At 39.3% G+C, this 18126-nt stretch overlaps 1 protein-coding gene and 1 long non-coding RNA gene across 5 annotated transcripts in view; one reads left to right on the forward strand and one right to left on the reverse strand.

Moving 5' to 3' along the window:
- Positions 1-18126, reverse strand: part of sobpa (sine oculis binding protein homolog (Drosophila) a) — a 59102-nt gene that overhangs the window by 30468 nt on the left and 10508 nt on the right. For all 4 annotated transcript variants that reach the window (XM_047393242.1, XM_047393240.1, XM_047393241.1 and 1 more), the window contains exons 2-3: positions 6574-6694; positions 5333-5539 (exon numbers count right to left, since the gene is read on the reverse strand). In XM_047393242.1, the coding sequence (XP_047249198.1) occupies positions 5333-5539; positions 6574-6694 (328 nt within the window). The remainder of the gene's footprint in view (positions 1-5332; positions 5540-6573; positions 6695-18126) is intronic.
- On the forward strand, positions 10256-10739 carry LOC124885057. The gene is made up of 2 exons (XR_007042582.1): positions 10256-10581; positions 10677-10739. It is a non-coding gene; the product is annotated as an uncharacterized LOC124885057 (long non-coding RNA).

An 18126-nucleotide genomic window follows, 5' to 3' on the forward strand; every position in this document is an offset into this window, starting at 1 on the left:
AACACCTGTTGGAAGATTTTAAAAAAAGATAGTAGAACAGAAGAAACGCTGGAAAAAAGTGAACTTAACGCAGACGAATGATCTGTACCCGACCTGTTAAAAGTAGTTTTAGTGGTGCAGAATAGCAGACCATAATGGGAGACAACAGCATAAAAAACTGGAAACCTCAAAGGTTAACTCCACTAACAATGAGGAAAGCATGTTAGCTCAACATAGTTAACAATATAAACTTATGTAAGATCAGATTATATGACATAATTAGCCTAATTGTTTTTGTTAACTAATTTAGAACTACGGAGATATCTACTTCAAATGTATGTAATTCATATTACTTAAAATTTTGAAAGTCACACTATGTGAAAATGTGAAAAGGTTTTTCTATGTTTTGATTTGTGATTAGTTGATATATCATTAAAGATGTGGCAGCAGAAAAATTTGTTTGCAAAAACTTTGGATTGTAGTTGCTTAGCTGAACAGCAGTGGATGTTGTCATCAGCAGGAGTATTTATTCATATAACTTCAATAACTTCATAAAACTTAAAATTTAATTTTATGAAAATAATAAAATATTTAATAAGCTGAAACATCTGATAATATCCTAAAACCTTGTGGCCCATTTTGAGTTTGCATGGTGTTTCTCTCTGAAAGTAAAGTCAAGCAGTCAAACTTCAAATGTGTTTGAAAGAGTTGAAAACTTTTGTTATTAATTACTTTGTGATACAATTGTTGAAACAGCACAATGTTTAACCTGTATGTCCTGCAAAAGCTGAATGTATTGACAACTGAATGGCTAGAATAGAACAAGCATTTCCAAAGTATTTAAATGGCAAAGACTTCGAGAGCTCCTAAAGAGAATAAAAATAGTTTTTAGAGTTATCTCTATATGATATGGAAAGAACAAACACATGGATGAGAAGGTCTTCAGCCAACCTCCACATTTGCTCCAATCCAGCTTGTTAAACAGTTAATCCAAATAAAAAGACTGCTGTGTCTGGGCAGCAAATTATTTTAAAAGCCCCTCGGTGACAGTAAATTGCCTCTTCTGTGGTAAGCTGTGACTGCTGATGATGAGATTTGGGCTTTTAGTGTAGTTGCCGCTGAAATGAGAGAGATCCTCCGATATTCCCTCTAGTATCTCCCAATTATCACATTATGACTGTCTGCGGGTAAGGGTGGGAAGTATGCAGGCCCATTAGTTTTTCACCTCGTGTCACCTCTTAATCACTGCTGGAAAGACTTTTCACCTCTTCTGCAGCTTAATGGATCTACAGGGCCATCCGATTTTAAGTAAAGACTAACTCACAATTAAAGGAAAAAACTCTCTTGGGCCCTAAAAACAGCAAAGTAGACTCAATATGCATATTTCATATATACCCCTCTTCTTCCTTCTATCATTCATATAATCTCAGTCTCATGCTGCCATTATTATTGAAACCAGGGTTAAGGTCAAGAAATCACTCAGTCTCGAGATGACTAGGTGGATGAAGAACAGAATGCACAAAAACATGGTGAACAAGCCAATAACAAATATAAAATCACAAGATCTTTCTTGATATATTTATAAAAAATTAATTGCTTGCACCTCCTAGGAAGCTCTTGAAACACTTAGGTGGACAGTTATCACTGTAATTATGCAGCCTCCTGACTAGATGCCACAATCATTCTTCATACCTGCACCTCAAAAGGGCCTTTGTGAGATTTTAGTGGGGCACATGAATAATTCAGGATGTTTGTGGATGGTTTGGAGGGGGGGTTAAATGAGTTGAAGAAGGTGTCAGCCTGGTAGTTAGTTGGTACTGGGCTTTAAGTGGGGATGCACCATCTGTTTCGCTGCCTGGGCAGGGCCAATGGGGACTCTTCTTGGGCGATGCCAAGGCACTCTGTTGGAGTGTATCAGCCTCCTGTCCACAGCAGACACAAGGGATAATGAAGTCCCCTGTCAGGCCGGCGAACGCGGACATTTCCTCTGAGAGCTGAAGGGGTAATATTGGCAACTGGGCAGCTGGTGGAAAACAAGGTGTACAACAGGTATCTAGCTCGTTAACTGGCTGTCTCTGGCTGAAATGGAGGCCAAACATTTTGCACATTTGTCTATGTCAGTTTTACTTGTGTGGCATTTTATAGGACAAATAATAAAAGACAGAGCCACATTTAAGATGTTTGGATCAATTTACCAAAGATTAGATGTAGGTTTTAAATATCACCTTACATTTTTGAGTTGCTATACAAGATCAGGATATTTTTCAGTGGTTTAAGAGTTATAATTGAGAAGGTGCGATAACCTCTACTCTCCGGCTGTCACGGTGTGGTTTTGGATCGGACCAAAGTGCAGACAAGAGCTCGGCAGGATCATCTTTGTAATTCAACGATTTATTTACAAAGTCAAAAAACGTAGCAAAATCACTGCAGATTTCCCAAGGCAAGGCGTGGCAAAAAACAAAGCATAATCATGGATGAGAACGAGGTGTGACAAACACAAGGAACCAGCAACAAACAATGACACAAAACCAACTAATATACTGTGAGATAACAAAGGCAGATAATCAAAGGAACGGGGAACAGGTGTGACAAGGAGGCAGGGAAGCAGAAGGAACAGGTGAAATAAATACAAAGGCTGAGGATGGGCAAAGTAACTAATAAACAATAAACAGAAACACAGACCAAGCAAACCTATAGACAAAGATAAATAATCAAATGGGGAATAATAAAACTAGAATAATCATGACTAAAGTAAACAGAGAAACTAGAGGGAACATAGGAACAATAATAACAACCTGAGAACAAACAAAGATCCCATAAAGAAAACCTGAATACAAAAGTAAACACTCCTAACCACACTGACTGAATTAACTGGAAAGGAAACAGTAAACAAGAAGAGTGCAAAGAACAAATAAAACACAATTAACCACAAAGATACTAAAGAGAAATAAAGCTAGAGAATCCAGGGAAGACCAAGAACGATAATAATAATAATAATAATAATAATAAACCATACAAAGTAATAAGAAAACAACCATAAAATAACTTAAGTAGTAAACACTAGGAGGCGGAAGAGGGAGAAAAGAAAAATATGATACAAAAACCAAAATAGAAAAATCTAAGCAAAAGGTAAACAAACACAAAGCCACAAACAGAGTCCAAAAATATCACTCCGTGACACCGGCCTAGAAACATCTGAGAGGAATTGGTTGTTGAACCTCAGTGTTCATGATGCTGTAAAATTAAATTATCCTTCAAATAGGATTGTATCTGTCTGCTATGGACCTTAGAAACCAATAATTAAATATTAAAACTAATTTAGTAATAAACAGTGGATTAGTGTTTTATGCTTTTGATAATAAGTTGACTAGTAGCATTTTGTACCACCTGCAAACAATGACGTGATGACCGGTCTAAAACAGGAAGAGGTGATATGTACTTAAAATCTTATCACAATATTTGGTGGTATTTATTGCGATAATGATAAAAGTAACGATACAAAACTACTTACAACGTCTTTGTGGTCTAATTTGGCAACTGTATGGCTGTGACTGCATGTCACTGCAGTAAAAAGCCCCACAAACACATATACTACTCTTGAAAAACATACCCATTTTGAAATTGCCTTCATCAGGACACTGGTTACATAAAGACGTTGTCATAATTCGAAGGTGTTTCAGTTTTATTTTAGGTCTTGCCTCTGATCACGATTGTTTATGTTTTCTAGGCTGTGCTTCAGTTCATTGCTTTAGGTTTCCTTTCTTACTTATTCGATTTATGTTGCATTTTGGTTCTTTTTTCGTCCATGTCCTCAAATGTTTGCCATGCCAAGCCTGTCCATATCTGTGTTCTTACCATGTCTGCTCAAGTTCATACCTACATCTGCAACCTCCTGCCTGCTGTAAGTTTTTGTTAAATTAAACCTTTTCACTTACCGAGCTGCTTCTGCCTGCCTGTCTGCACTTGGGTCCACTCTGAAAATCACACTCCATGAGAGAAGTGTAATTTTTTTAAATTGCAAAACTGCACACAGTAACTTCATTTTATCAATAATAATAATAATAATAATATTTATTTATTGATGCTCTAATGGAACAGTGAATAATATGCTAAAAGTAACAATTCTGTCGATACTGTCAGCTTTTGGGGTTTTCAGACATCATTCATTGGAATTAATCATTGTCACAATTTCTCAAAATTCTTATCACAATAACAAATATTTTATCATAATGAAAAACAATATGACAAATCCCCATCTCTAGTCTAAACCCACCCACAGGGAATAACAATAATGTAATCATTTTCATATAAAAGCATACATAATGATTTCAAAATCCTAAGGAAGAAAACCAGGCTTCACCTTAGTAAAAACTCCTGACCAAAACAAGGAGTACTGATTTATTGTTTTTTGTGTGATCATCGAGGAGGAGGAAATTTCAGTAAATGTATTCCCAATTAATATTAAAAAAGTTCAATAAGGGGTTAGAAGAAACATTTGTTTTTTGCATTAATGTGCAGGCAGACTTAAATATAATCAACAAACAATGGAAAGGATTTTTGTATTTCCTAAAAAAGACTCTAAAGGTAATAAATAGTCATATTCAGTAAATTAGAATATGCATTCTGATGAGACTCGGTTGTCAGATTAAAAGTGTCTTTTGAAAATAACAACTTGGTCATTAAGCCCCAATTTCTGTATTAAAAATGTGTTTTTTAATTGGTCTATTGTAATATTGTAATCTTAAATGTTGTTCTTTCATTAGCTGTGAGCAAAAATCATCATAATTAACAGAAACAAAGGCTTTAAAACATCATTCTGTGTGTAATTAATCTGTATACTGTGATTACTTTAGTGAATTGAGTTACTGAAATAAGTGAAAAGTAACCTGATATTCTGATTTATTGCATATGACTGTACATTGAAACAAGACAGGACCTAGGATAAGGGCTTGAGGACCTCCATTTATAAGTGGTGGTGCTCACCACTTACACATGGGATTCTTCAAGATTCCATCCATGAACTGAGAATTTCCTTTTGTTTAAAAAGGGCTTAAAACTCTGTAGAGCCATTATCTTAATACACACATTATGTTCCCACTCTGACAACAGCATACTAAAGACTATAGTGTCATACGTCTAAAAGCTTTCAGTCTGAGCAATACATCAATTCGATTAACATGTCTTTTGAAAGCAGCCAAGTTTTGCTGAAATTCTTGGCAAGATATGATAACTTGGGCCCTGTTTACACGACAATGTTTTCTGGTGAAAACGGAAAGTTTAGTTGCGTTTCTACTGTCTGTTTACACGACAACAGCGCACGTTTTCTCTAAAAATGGAATGCATGTGTCAATACCTGCAGGGGGCTTGATAAGCGGTGGAGGGATCATGGGGACCACAATGGGCATGTTGCCATGGTCCTTGGTACTGGGTGTGGAGGTGGACGGAGTGCTGGATGGCTCTGTGACTCCGTTTCTTGAGTTTGGCGAGGACAGGGAGCTGTTGGCTCTATCTGAGACTTCACTGCTCTCTGTCGAACTTGGGATTTTTGGCAATGCGTTTTCTGCACAGAAAAACATATTTCAACAAATTTAATATTTTTATGACCAACAGAAGAATCTACTCACAGCAATTCCTGCTGTTAAAGTCCTAAAGTTGAGAATATTTTAGTCCACACTTTAACACTCTCTCTAACATGGCAAAAACATGTGCTTGCAAAAGCCTGCTTAAAAAAAACGTACATTCTAGCGTACTTTAAGTTATTGTTTATAACTGTTCTTCTCTGGATCCATGACTTTGATTTTGTATTTAACAAAAATGAAGTCAAAATGGAGAGGCTGTGTATGAAAACCTAAGTAAATCCTTGCTGCTTCAAAATAATTCAATTGGTCTGCGCAGTTTGCTGTCCCGGGAGCATACAGGTGTGTTAACAAATACTTAGCTGGAAGACATCAGCACTGACATTAGAGAAGCAGCTGATTGCTGACAATCAATCTAAGAATAAGGTAATTTCCCACAAATACGAATCCCATAATTTGACAGAGAGAAAACATAAAAAAGTACAAAACATTTAAGACAACTGTAAATACTCCTAGAAGTGGAAGTTCATCTCCACATCTTCTACAGACCTCAATTAGCAAGTTACATGTACTTAGTTTTTTTCACAAGGAGCTTTTCCATTTCTTTGTTAGATAAATAATGACAATTTGGAATATGTTGTGTTATGTATACTTGACATCAGACTTTAACTTTAATAATCTTAGAAGCTGGAAAAAGCCAGATAATTTTTATGTTCTAAAATGTAAATCCCAATAATTAAAAGAGGGTGCACTTTATTTTCAGCATTAATTGCTCCTGTGTTCTTAGTGTTTTTGTCGGTGAGTGTAGTTGCAAATGTTTGTAGTTGGAAGGTAAAAACACTGGTTGAAGTTGTAATTCATAAACATCATGAGGTCTTACAAAAAAGACATAGAAATAAATGCAACACAATTCAATCACTGTATTTTAAGCCAGTAATCACCAAACTACAACATGCAACAAAGTGTTAGCCATTATAACAAGCTGAATGTCAGTTTTGCAGACTGTCTCTTTTTGTACCTTTTAGCACTGAGATGTGCTTTGGCATCTCTCCAATCTCCAGGTTGTCAGCGTCCCTTAGCTCCACCTTATCATAGCCGTACCAACCCAGCAACTCATTCATAGTGTTCTCTGCAAAATTCTGTGACACAAACAGACAGGGGGTGAAAGACTTGTGAGATACACACAATAAGGATTCACAATTTAATTAATGTAATATTACAGCGCTGTCAATAGTTTCTGCTCCTTTACAGAAAAAATATATAGAATATTTTTGTTTTTGCATTTTTATTTAAATGTTTCAAATCATGAAACTAATCTTAATATCAGACAAAGATAATGTGAGTAAATACAAAAAGCACTTTCCAAATGATGATTTTATTTATTAAAAAAATTATATCCAAAACCAACCTGGTTTTATGTGAATAAGTAAGTGTACCCTTGTTCAATCATTAATTAAATGTGTTTCACCACAATTTTGTTTCAGTTTCAATAGCCACACCCAGGTCGGATTAGTGCCTGACCTGTAGAATAAAGATATTCACTTAAGTCCCTGTGACAGCATGAAGTAGGTTAAAAGATCTCAAAAAGCAACACAGCCTTCCCCAATCTGAAGAAATTCAAAAACAGATCAAACAAAGCCACTGACATCTATCGGTCTGGAAAGGGTTACAAAGCCATTTCTACAACTTTGGGACTCCAGATAACCACAGTGAGAGCCACTCATTTCACAATGAAGAAAACATGAAACAGTGGTGAACATTCCCAAAAGTAGCGTACCCAATACAATTACTCTCAAACCGTATCGACACCTCCAGGAGATCTTAGAAGAACCCAGAACAACATCTAAAGCATTCCTGGACTCACTTGCCTCAGTCAAGGTTCGTAGTTCAACATCAAGAAAGAGACTGGTCAAAAATAGCATCCATGGTAGAGGTCCAAGGTAAAAACCACTTCTAATTAGGAAAAACACTTAAGGTCTGTGAGGATGCTAAGAAGCATTTCCCTCATTTAGGTGGGCCACATACTTTCAATGGCTCACAGGAAGTTTGTTTTAGTTTTGTTATGCTTTTATTTTGAAGACCACTACCCTCTCTCTCTTTTTGAGGTCAGCAGGAAAGATTAATGGAGTGCACACCTGAGGACAGCCTTATGATTTAACCTGGTGGAAACTCAATCATTCATTTCACTGGGGCAGACCACTGGGCTAAACATGATGGTGGAAGTGGACCAAAGCTTTAAAATATTTTGATTTTGACTCAGCTTGCTTTGCACATCATTTTGTCTGTATTAATTAGCAGTCAGATGTAATAATAAATTGCTTATATCAGCTTATTCGTAAAGTGAGGCTCCTTGACTTTGATTAGTGGTATTTTATTTATCTATTTAAGCACCATGGCAGGGTAGTTAAGTATTGCTCCAATCTAGAAGGTGGTGGTAGTGCAAGAAGAAGCATCGTCTCACATTTGGGACAATATTTTGTCGAGATGTACTTCCCGTTACATATTGCATTAAAACTAACACACCATTTCAGAAAATAACATCATACCAACAGTGAAACATAATGGGGGCTGTGTGATGGTGTGGAAAAACAGAAGAAATCTTTAAAACTGTCACTATTGAAAAATCTGAAGACCTATGTTAAAATGCAACAAAAGTTGTTTCATAAATGTTGACTCACAAATAAGTATTCTGATACATGAGCAACAAAGCCATCACTCCCAGAAGGAGACACTAAAAGACAAAAAAAAGAGGAACTGAGAACATATTACTTCAGAAATTCAAAAAACACAATAGATTGGCAAAAATGTGTTTACATTCAATAAAACGGATCAAACATTAATTCTGGAACATTAATGTCTACTGAACATTGCTTAGAAGACTCAAGAATTTTGCACAACAATAAAGTGCCATTTATTTGGTACACAAAGAAATTAAGTCGGTGAAGCATTTGTCATTGTTTTCACTAATGCCTTGAGAATTTATTAGACCAATAATTGTTTATGAGAACAAACATAAATACTGGCCTAAAGCACATAGGAAGCAAAACTAAAAAATTTATAAATAACAAAAGGTGCTGATGAGGCAAAGTAACAAAAAAAAAACTAAAAATGAAACAAAATAAAAACTGAGCAGAGGTGGAGAAACAAGAAGCTATAAATGACTGCACCAAGAGAGAGAATCTGTCACTGTTGGTTAAAAACAATACAATTACTGGTTAGGTTTAGGAAAATATCAAGTTTAGGGTTGAAAATAAATAATCATATTTTAAAGTTTAAGGTTGACTTCAGCTAGTATTTCAGCCAGATGTTCAAATACATATTTTAAAACCCCATGCTGGAGAAACATTAAAGTATTTCCTCCACAACAGCCCTACACAACACATTATCATTGTCATTAGATGCCTCAGTTCAAAGCCATAATGTAGCTAATTCATGTGGTCCATCATCAGCATACATCTCTCAGCTGGAACTTTCCCACAAGCATCTGTTTAATGAAGTGTTGCTGCAATAAGAGGTTTAGCTTTTATTTGACTATAAAATATGAAAATGTTACCTGTGAGAAAAAAAAAATCTACTGGAGCAGCATAAAAATATTAGTCCCAGGTCATGAAATAATCAGTGGAGCAAATATTAATATAAGAACAAAATTGTTCAAGATGGGTTATGAACATATTTTTTCGATTCACAGTTCTGTCCTTTATAAGAACAAACTCAAGGTGAAACCTATGATTAAAGGTTGATCTAAATGTAAATTATGACAAAATATTTGTGTTTGGGTGATAAAGCAATAAATCAAATCTGTTTATTTCACCTTAAATAGTGCCATATTTGTAATACAATGCATTTATGAATAGAGCAGCAGGGTAGATTATGTGGTCTGGGTCCACATAGTTTGGTCCGGACCAGGGTTCGCTTGAGTGTATTCACACCTGTGCAAAAGTTCCGGACCACAGGGGGAAACAAACTCTGGTCTGTTTAAAGCGGACTAAAAGTGACAAGTTTGAATACACCCTAAGTTTTTGAAAAGTACTGTGTAAGTTTTGGAAAGCAACCAGTAATTTTTTTTAAAGTACAGGTTCCGGAAACCAACATGTAAGTACAATCGATTGCACTGTTAGTTTTGGAAACTCATCTAGTCTTTAGGTTCTTAGAAAGTAACCTATAATTTTGGGGCAATTACCTGTAAGGTCTGACACAAGTTTTAGACACTAGTATGCACGTTTCTGGGAAGTGACAAGCAAGTTTCCACAATTTACATATATTTCTTAAAAAAGTAACCTGGGAAAGTAAGTCCTGGGAAAGAACTGTGTATGTTTTGAAAATTACCTCTACTTTCTTGGAAAGTAACCTAAATATCAGGAAAATAACCCTAATGTTTTGGGAAACTAACTTGTACATTCCTGGAAAACATCTTGATGTCAGAATCTGGGTTGTGTGTGTTTGTGTGTGTGTTTGTATTGTGCTTGCAACATTGCCTCAGTGTTTCAGATGGTGCTGGAGTTCTCAGGTGTGCTGGGGGACAGGTGCGACTTATTCTGATGATTGCTTGGAGGAGTACTTTAGCAGGAGGGTGCCAGCTCTTCAATGCCAGAGTGTTTGCTTACTATGGTAACAAACTCAGCCAATGCTAAGGCTATGCTTTGTCTTTCAATCTGGAATAACTTTGTTTATGTCCCTTCGCAGACTAAGAATCTGAACTTTGGATTTATGTCACTGGACAACTGACTTCGTGTCCAGGAGATTTCTGGATGACCAAGATTATCTACGTTCTGAGGACTTCGTCTCCTAACTATTGTTCCCATCTGGGTTACCGACCAAGCTGGCAGTTTCCTGCTTCCTCCATCTCCAGGACCTAAGCCTAAGCGTACCCTGTCCACCCTCCAACGCAAGTATATGCACAAACGAACTCACTCAATCATCTCCAAGCTCACCCAAGACGCACCTAAGAAACCAACAGAACAAACTCTGCTACAACAACTTGGATCCCGAATCCCTCTACCCCTGGCGACCTGACCGCACCCACTTAGTAAGCTGTTCACTTCTCTACCTCAAATTATTGTCATTCGCTCAGTTACGTTTGTTCCCTGTTTTCACCAGTTCTCTTCCCCTCTCCCCTTACAGTTTGGAGTTACGCCCGTTTTCGTTCCTGATTATTTTGTGGCACAATAAATATCATTTCACTCATTCTATTTTCTCCGGCGTGTTCTCTGTATGTGGGTCAGAGCTATTACGAAAACAATGACACTTTCAAAACTAGTTTCAAAAAATAACCTGAAAGGAGAGCTGTATTATGCTACTTGTTCTATGAAGACTTTATGTTTTTGAATAAATAAGAACTGATTAAATTAGCTCATAGGTTAAATAAAATTTAATTGTTTGCCGACACAACCTAATTATGTTGCATGGGTACAAGTGAATTGCTTCATTCTGAAAGAAATAGGCATTAGCCCACAACCTTAAAAAGATCTAATCAAGGAAAATCATTGCAAAGTGCCGTTTTATTGTGGTTAAACAGGAAGCAAAGCACTGACACACTTATTTTATATCTGAGACACTGCCACACCACGTGGGACACAGCCTTGTTTCATTGGCACAGTGGATCAATTTCTAAACACAACAGAGTGATTTGTAATATGGTATATTCCCTTTCCTTTAGAGATGTTATAAAAGTTCCTGTTATTCCAGAAAGAATTCACTGAAAGTTATTGGAGGGTATTATAAATGAGGAATGACAGGAGTTATTGATCACTATGTCATGAAATACCACTGTGGAAAGGTTGTCAGTAGGATGATGTAGTAAATGACCTGTGGCACAATTCTAGCCAACAGATCACGGAAAGCACCATGCGGTATGTGCAGTGTGATTTGAGCCAATATCAGAGAAATGTGTGAGTTTTCTACACCTGAACTATGTTCAATTTACTTTCCTCACTGTCTGACACTAAATCAGAATACATTTCCCGTTTTAAGGCCGGTTAGGAATACCACAATTATTAAAGAAAATAATAAATCACTTGCTATAAAAGGCATATCTCATTATGTTTGGTATTCAACAAATATAAATAATTTTGGTAGACGTAACAGATATAAAACAGTCACGTTTTAGTCTGGATTAATGTCAGACAGAACAAGAAGCAAGGTTATTTGTCTTTTACAGTGTATGTCAACGGTTCTACTGTAACAATACAAGGACTTTCAATTTACAGTGGTTAAAATCTACTTTTAATGACTTATGCTCTTATCATTGTTCCGCAAGCTTTCTGAAAAAAGGTGTTTGAAGGTGTGAAGGCTGCTAACGAGGACAACTCCAGTGACAACATTCATCCTCAATGATGAATGACACCAGTGCTGTTTCTGCCTTAAGCTTCCTGGAAGTCAGACTTACTTCCACAAGTCGAAGTTTGATTGTGACAGCTACCAACACTACATCACTGTCATTTGCAGAAAAAACTTTCTGAAGATATTTTTGCAATAGCACGCAAACATGAAAACAAAAAAACTATATTAAGTAGAGGAAGTTTAATAACTGTAGTTCTAGGTGCAATAGTGTCATATTCCAAACTTTACAAATAGGGTGTGATCTTTTAATATGTAAGAAAACTAAAGGGGATGCATGAATACGAACCTGCTACTAGCAAAAGCTTTATTTTAGTTTTTTATTCAAAAACGTTACAGTGCTGTGCAAAAGTATTAATGCCACTTAAACTATTTTCACATTTACAGCCACAAACATTACTGCATTTTATTAGGATTGTATGTAACAGACCAAGACAAAGGGGTGCATAATTGTTAAAAGGAAAAAACATAGAAATGTTTTTCAATTCTTTCAAACAAACAAAAGCCTGAAAACTTGAAAACGTTTTTTTCTTTTTTCCACGTCACTCTGGTGCTTTGTGCTCATAAATGATTAATTGAAGTTTGTAGTTTTTAGGTGACAAAATGTGAAAAGGTTCAAAAGGTTTAAAAACTTTTTGCAAGGCGCTGTAATTACAAGACACAAAAATTATTGGTAGCAGCTACTTATTTTGTTTTTACTGTCCCAATTATTAACTCGGCCACAGTCTAAACAGAAAATGAGAAAAATGGTCTTGGTTTTCCAAAGATGCCACTATAGGCGGATTTAATAAAATAACCAAGTTAAAGGAGGAAAGCACAAGTGCAGAACTTTGTCCAACAGTAACAGTGAAACCTTAAGAGGAGGAGAAAATCCAGCTATTGAAGAAAGGAGTCGGAGCATAACCTGGGCCTGAATGTACTTAAGATTAAAACGGGTACAAGCTGTAAAGGAACCACATGAGGAAGACAAAAACACAGCATCTCTGTGTCTCCCCTTCCTTCCTGCCATCATGTCCTCTCTGTCAGCCTACTACTTTGAGAAAGTACATGTGTTATTAGGAGTGCAACCCAATCCTTGTTGGCGACTCATCAAAGCAGTTGCACCAACTTCTTACCTGTTGGTGTGCAGAGGCGGAAGAGGCACAGAGGCAGCTACAGATGTATATAGGTTACCGAGAAGGTATATTAACCCTTTTGATCCTTAAATCTAAGCCAATGAAACACCATTTTAATGTGATTTTAACAATTGCAAGTGCTCAAATATACACCTGTGCAAAGAAGGGAAAGATAATCCTGCTTTTTGCAACAGATGAGCACATATATTTGTTTCATGGTTGAAAAACTCCAGTGCAGAGATGCTCAGAATAAAGACAAAGATAAATGAATTGAGTTCGCATTGCAACAAAGAAGGCAGATGTTAAGTCTCTAAATGATCATTACATTTCAGCATCTTTCAGAAAACAGGTGTTGATCAAAAACATCAAAAATAAACCTCCAAACCCTGTACAGAATATGTGATGGATAAGTGGGCATTTATAAGACCCTTGGAAATTATTGGCACCGCTTCTGTTAATACTGTACAATCTCCTTTCCTCAATAGAACAGCATATAGTCTTCCCTAATAGCAATTCAAATGATTGGAGCATAAAGAGAGAGGGATGTTTGGCCATTGTTCTTTGCTCTAGATCAGAGGTCTGCAACCGTTACAAAAGTGAAATTTTTTCCCTCAGTCCAACTAAATAAAACTTCTTTAGCTCCACGAATATGACATGACATTCTGAAAAAAGAAAATTTTACCATTTTTGATAAATATCTACTATCAGAAATTGGTTGACATTTTTAATGAACCACCATTTTATTTATATTTTTAGGTTTTAAAACAAAGAAAAACATAAAACTTTTTCAAAAAGAGGGTGGACCCATGTGGATAAATTTTCTTCTATGGGATGTTGATATTTGTGGGAAAAAAAAATTTAAAAAGAAAAGCACAGTTTCCAACCTATGACATGAAAAACAGATCCAAAAACTATTACTGGTACTTTTCATGACATTCTGTTGTGGAAATCCAGTGCAATTATTCCATAAAAAAACTGAAAAACTACAAAAACATTTGTAATTTATATTTAAAAACATTACTTGGTTCTTTATCATTTCAAGTAAAAGTTATTAAGAGCTATTGGGGAATGTCTAAAGTGCTACTTGTGGCTCCAGAACCACAGGTTGCAGATCCCTGCTCTAGATCGTCCATACCTCACCCCACAAGTTTTATATAGCAGATATATAGTATTTAGGTTTGGAAACTAAAAAGGGCATGGAAGAACGTTGATTTCATTTCTGTGTCTCTATCAGATTTTGCCGTATGTTTTTGATCATTATCCTAATATTGGTGGGTCACCTTTAACACACCGTTTCCATGTTGGAGCCTTTCAGTTCATAATGAGGTATGAAGAACATGTGTAGAATGTATACTGTATTAGATATGTTCTGAAAGGTTTTTTGAAGGTTTTTCTACATCTGACCAAATATTTATATTTTTCATGATAGATCAAAAAGGGCTGTTTCCCTGGATGCCCCTAAACATAAACAGCATGAAACACTTGGCATAAAGATAGTGTCTAACGCAGGGGTGCCCAAGTCCATGTCTCAACAGCTACTATCCTGCAACTTTTAGATGCATCACTGCCCCAACACACCAGAATTAAATGGTTGGATTCACTTCCAGCAAGTCATCCAGCTCTGCAGGTCTTGATGCTCAATTTAGATTTTTTGCAGAAATCCAACAATATTCTGTTTGCGTCATAACAAGAAGATGGATCAGTGACTGCTACTTCTGTAGAGATGTTTGTGTGCTGGCTGTCTTGTCTGAGTGGGGATCGGGGCAGTGGGCCGGGGGGTGGCGTGGAGGGGCTGCGGCCTGTGGGGTGGAGGGGTTGTGTCCACTTCTAGGGCGTGGGGTCACTGGCGTTTGGATCGGCTGGGCGGCGATGGTGGAGCTGAGCTGGATAGTGTTTCTCCCTGGGCAGTCGTTGCAGTGGCAGTGATGTAGTCTTTTTTGTTGCTGAGGGGGGCGTGGTGGGGTCACTGGCCCTGGGTGCCTGCCGCTGGCCGGGGACCTCTTGGTGGATGAGTTTGTCCCATCATGGTGCGGGGTCTGGGGTCCGGTTGTGGGTGCGGTGCTGGGTGGGGTCTGCCCTGTTGCGCCAGTGGGCGGGGGTGGCGTTGCGCGGGGCCCTTGCCTTGCCGTTGCGGCGCGCTGTGTGGTGGGGGAGCGGGGTGTGGCGGGGGTTCTTAGAGCGGGGCTGTGTGTGGAGCTTGCGCTGTGTGGGTGTGGCTTCATCGGCTTCTCGGCCACGGAGTTCACCTGTGGGGGTGTGCCTCTGTGGGGGTGGGGATTCGTGGCGTTTGGGTTCGGGGGGATGTGTTCGATATCGGTGCCCTTGTTGGTGTTGGCCCTGTGGGGAGGTTCTTGTTGGGGTTCACTGGGGGTGGGAGACTCATGGGGTTGGGATCGGAGCTCGTTGGGGGGTTGGGACTGCTTCGTCCTGGGGCGGCTCCGGTTGGCGGGTTGCTTTGGGCCATGTGGACCCTCTTTTGTGCATAGCCCCCTCTCTCCGGAGGTGGGGGCTATTGGGGATTGTTGGGGACTGGGTTCGGGGCGGGGGGGCGGGAGCCAGGCCGGGGTCACCCGGGTCTGGGCAGTACCGGCGCTGTCTGCCTGCTTCTGCCCCAGGAGGGAAGGGGACCATCTCCTGGGTCCGGGGGCCGGTTTCCCCTAGGGGGTACCGGCACCTGGACCTGGGAGTATAAAGTATGCATGGGGAGTGTGAGTGAGTTTATGACGTCCATTGTTGTTTATCTTTACGTTGGGTGTGAGTGATTTTATGTGTATGCATGAGGGTGGGAGTGGGTGATTGTGACTGTGTGCCTGTTTTTTGTTTTTTGTTTTTTTGCAACAGGTTGGGTCTTGGACTGCTCCCTCTCCTGGATCAGGATCAGCTTCCTCCCAGCCACACCGCCTGCCGGTGCTTGGAGTCTCTGACCGCTGGTGTACTTGTGGTTCTAGGTGTCCGGGGCCGGGTGCTTTGGTGTGTGCTGGCTCACTCCCACTGGCTGCTTGCCAGGGCCTGGCCCCTGGGCTCTGTCGGGCCTCTGCTTGGGGGATGGTGTGTCCCGGGGTCTTGGGCCTCTGGGTCCATGGCTGGATCTGCTCGGACGTGGACGGCAGCCGGCGGGGCCCTGTGGGCTCGTTGCTGCGGCTCCCTGGGGCTTCTGCACTGTCGCCGGCTGGGTGGTTCCCCGCTGCTCTTCTCTGGGGGGGTTGCGGTAGTCCCGGTGGTGGTTCTCCTGGGGTTCCTGTGCTTTGGGAGGCCTTTAGATGTCTGTGGCTCAGATCTCCTCAGTGTCCGTCCAGGGACCATGGGGCAGGCCTGTGGGTCCTCACACTCGCTATTGCATATTTTTGTGGAGAAACCTTGTATACAAAAGCGCGTCCACACCCATACTCACAGGTGTTAAGCTTCAGGTGTTGACAGATACACAGATGTTCTATATTGGGCTGCACCTCTCACTAAGTACATTTTATATTCGGAATTACTGTGTACTATTTTGTTTTAAAAAAAAAACAGCTGCAGGTGTATAAGCAAACAGGGTGTAATCTTGTATTCTCTTCATCCTTCTTTCTCTTCTCCACTCTTTCCTCCTTTTCTCCCCTTTTTCCCCCATTTCTCTCTTTTTTGAGCTTCTTTTTTCCTTTTCATTTCAGTCTCCGTGTCCGTAACAATTGAAATATTCCCAAAGAAGTTTATAATAAAGTTTCTTTTATAAATATCAAGCAGAGCTTTAAAGCATTAGCTGTGATGCTCCGCTTGTGAAAGTAAATCTGTTGAGCAATTTCTTGGCACTCAGACAACAATTCTGAGCAATACTCTGCCAGACAGGACATGGTAAAAAAAAAAAAAAAAAGATGTTTGTGTGGATGCATAGATGGAGCAAGGAGAATGGCATAGAAGTCAGAATGAAATGCATTATGACCGTTCTGACTTCGGACCCATTGAAAGCTATCGCATACATATCCGATTTAGTACCATATACGGAAGTTGCACAATTCTGATTTTTTTGGAGGTGAAAAGATTGGAATTAGGCCGTTCTGACTGCTATGAAAAAGTTGGATTTAAGCTGCATTTGCCTAAAGTGTGAACGTAGCCTAAATGTTGCAGGATAGTAGCTCTTGATGACTGGAGTTGGGCACCTCTGGTCAAACGGATGTTATGGAATTGTCGGAGTTCTGGGAGTTTCTTTCTGTTCACCTGTTTTACCTGCTACTAACCCCATCCAACCTCAAGATGGCACCAGTCGCACGGTAGGACCTGAGTCCACAGGTGTTCTCCATCAGCTTCATCAAGAGAGGAGCTTAAGTACCCAATGTTGCCAACACTCCGGCGCCTGTGTGTTAACCTGCAGTGGTAACTCTAGCTGGCCAAGACAAGTCTCCTTGTGATTATTTTTTTGAGTACTTACCTTCTCGTGTCCTCCTTCCCAGGTTACCTCCAATTCCGAGCTTCTTATCCAGTCTGCGTATGCAGAAGATCCAGACTCTCTCTCCGCAAGAGAACTTCACGGATTATCTTCTCAGTTGGCTGCTTTCGGGTTTTAAGTCTCCTCAGGCTTCCTGTGAACAAACCTGGCTCACCCTCCACCATGTTCCCCTCCAATATCATCCACCTGGTGCCACCTCCACCTCAAGTGCAAGTAAAACAGAATTACCTGGACCTTTCACTTACCCAACACGCTCCCGGAGTTTTCCATCATGTCACTTCTCCTCCTCCTGGCGGATCTCCTAATCACCCTTTGTAAGCAAAAATATATCAAGATCAACAACCCAGAATATTACCTGTCACTTACTATCGATCCATTCTCCATACAGCGGCGAGTTCCTGTTTCTTCAGCAAACGAAATATTTCTTAATAAACTTGTTAAAACCTTTCCTGTTTTCTTGAGTGTATTTCTGCATGTGGGTCAAAGCAGCTAGAAAAACAATGACAGAACACTCAGACCAATCTGACCCAGCAGATACACTCAGGAGGACTCTTTCAGATCATAGCCTCCAGATCCAGTCCCACGGAAACTCACTTCAATCCCTCCTGGAACAACAACACCACACAAACCAACAGATTGAACAGATGTCCTCTTTACTCCAGCATGCTCTGAACAGTATAAACCCCGCTGCACCAGAGGG

The sequence above is a fragment of the Girardinichthys multiradiatus genome, chromosome 19 (genome assembly GCF_021462225.1).
Source record: "Girardinichthys multiradiatus isolate DD_20200921_A chromosome 19, DD_fGirMul_XY1, whole genome shotgun sequence".
Taxonomy (NCBI): Eukaryota; Metazoa; Chordata; class Actinopteri; order Cyprinodontiformes; family Goodeidae; genus Girardinichthys; species Girardinichthys multiradiatus.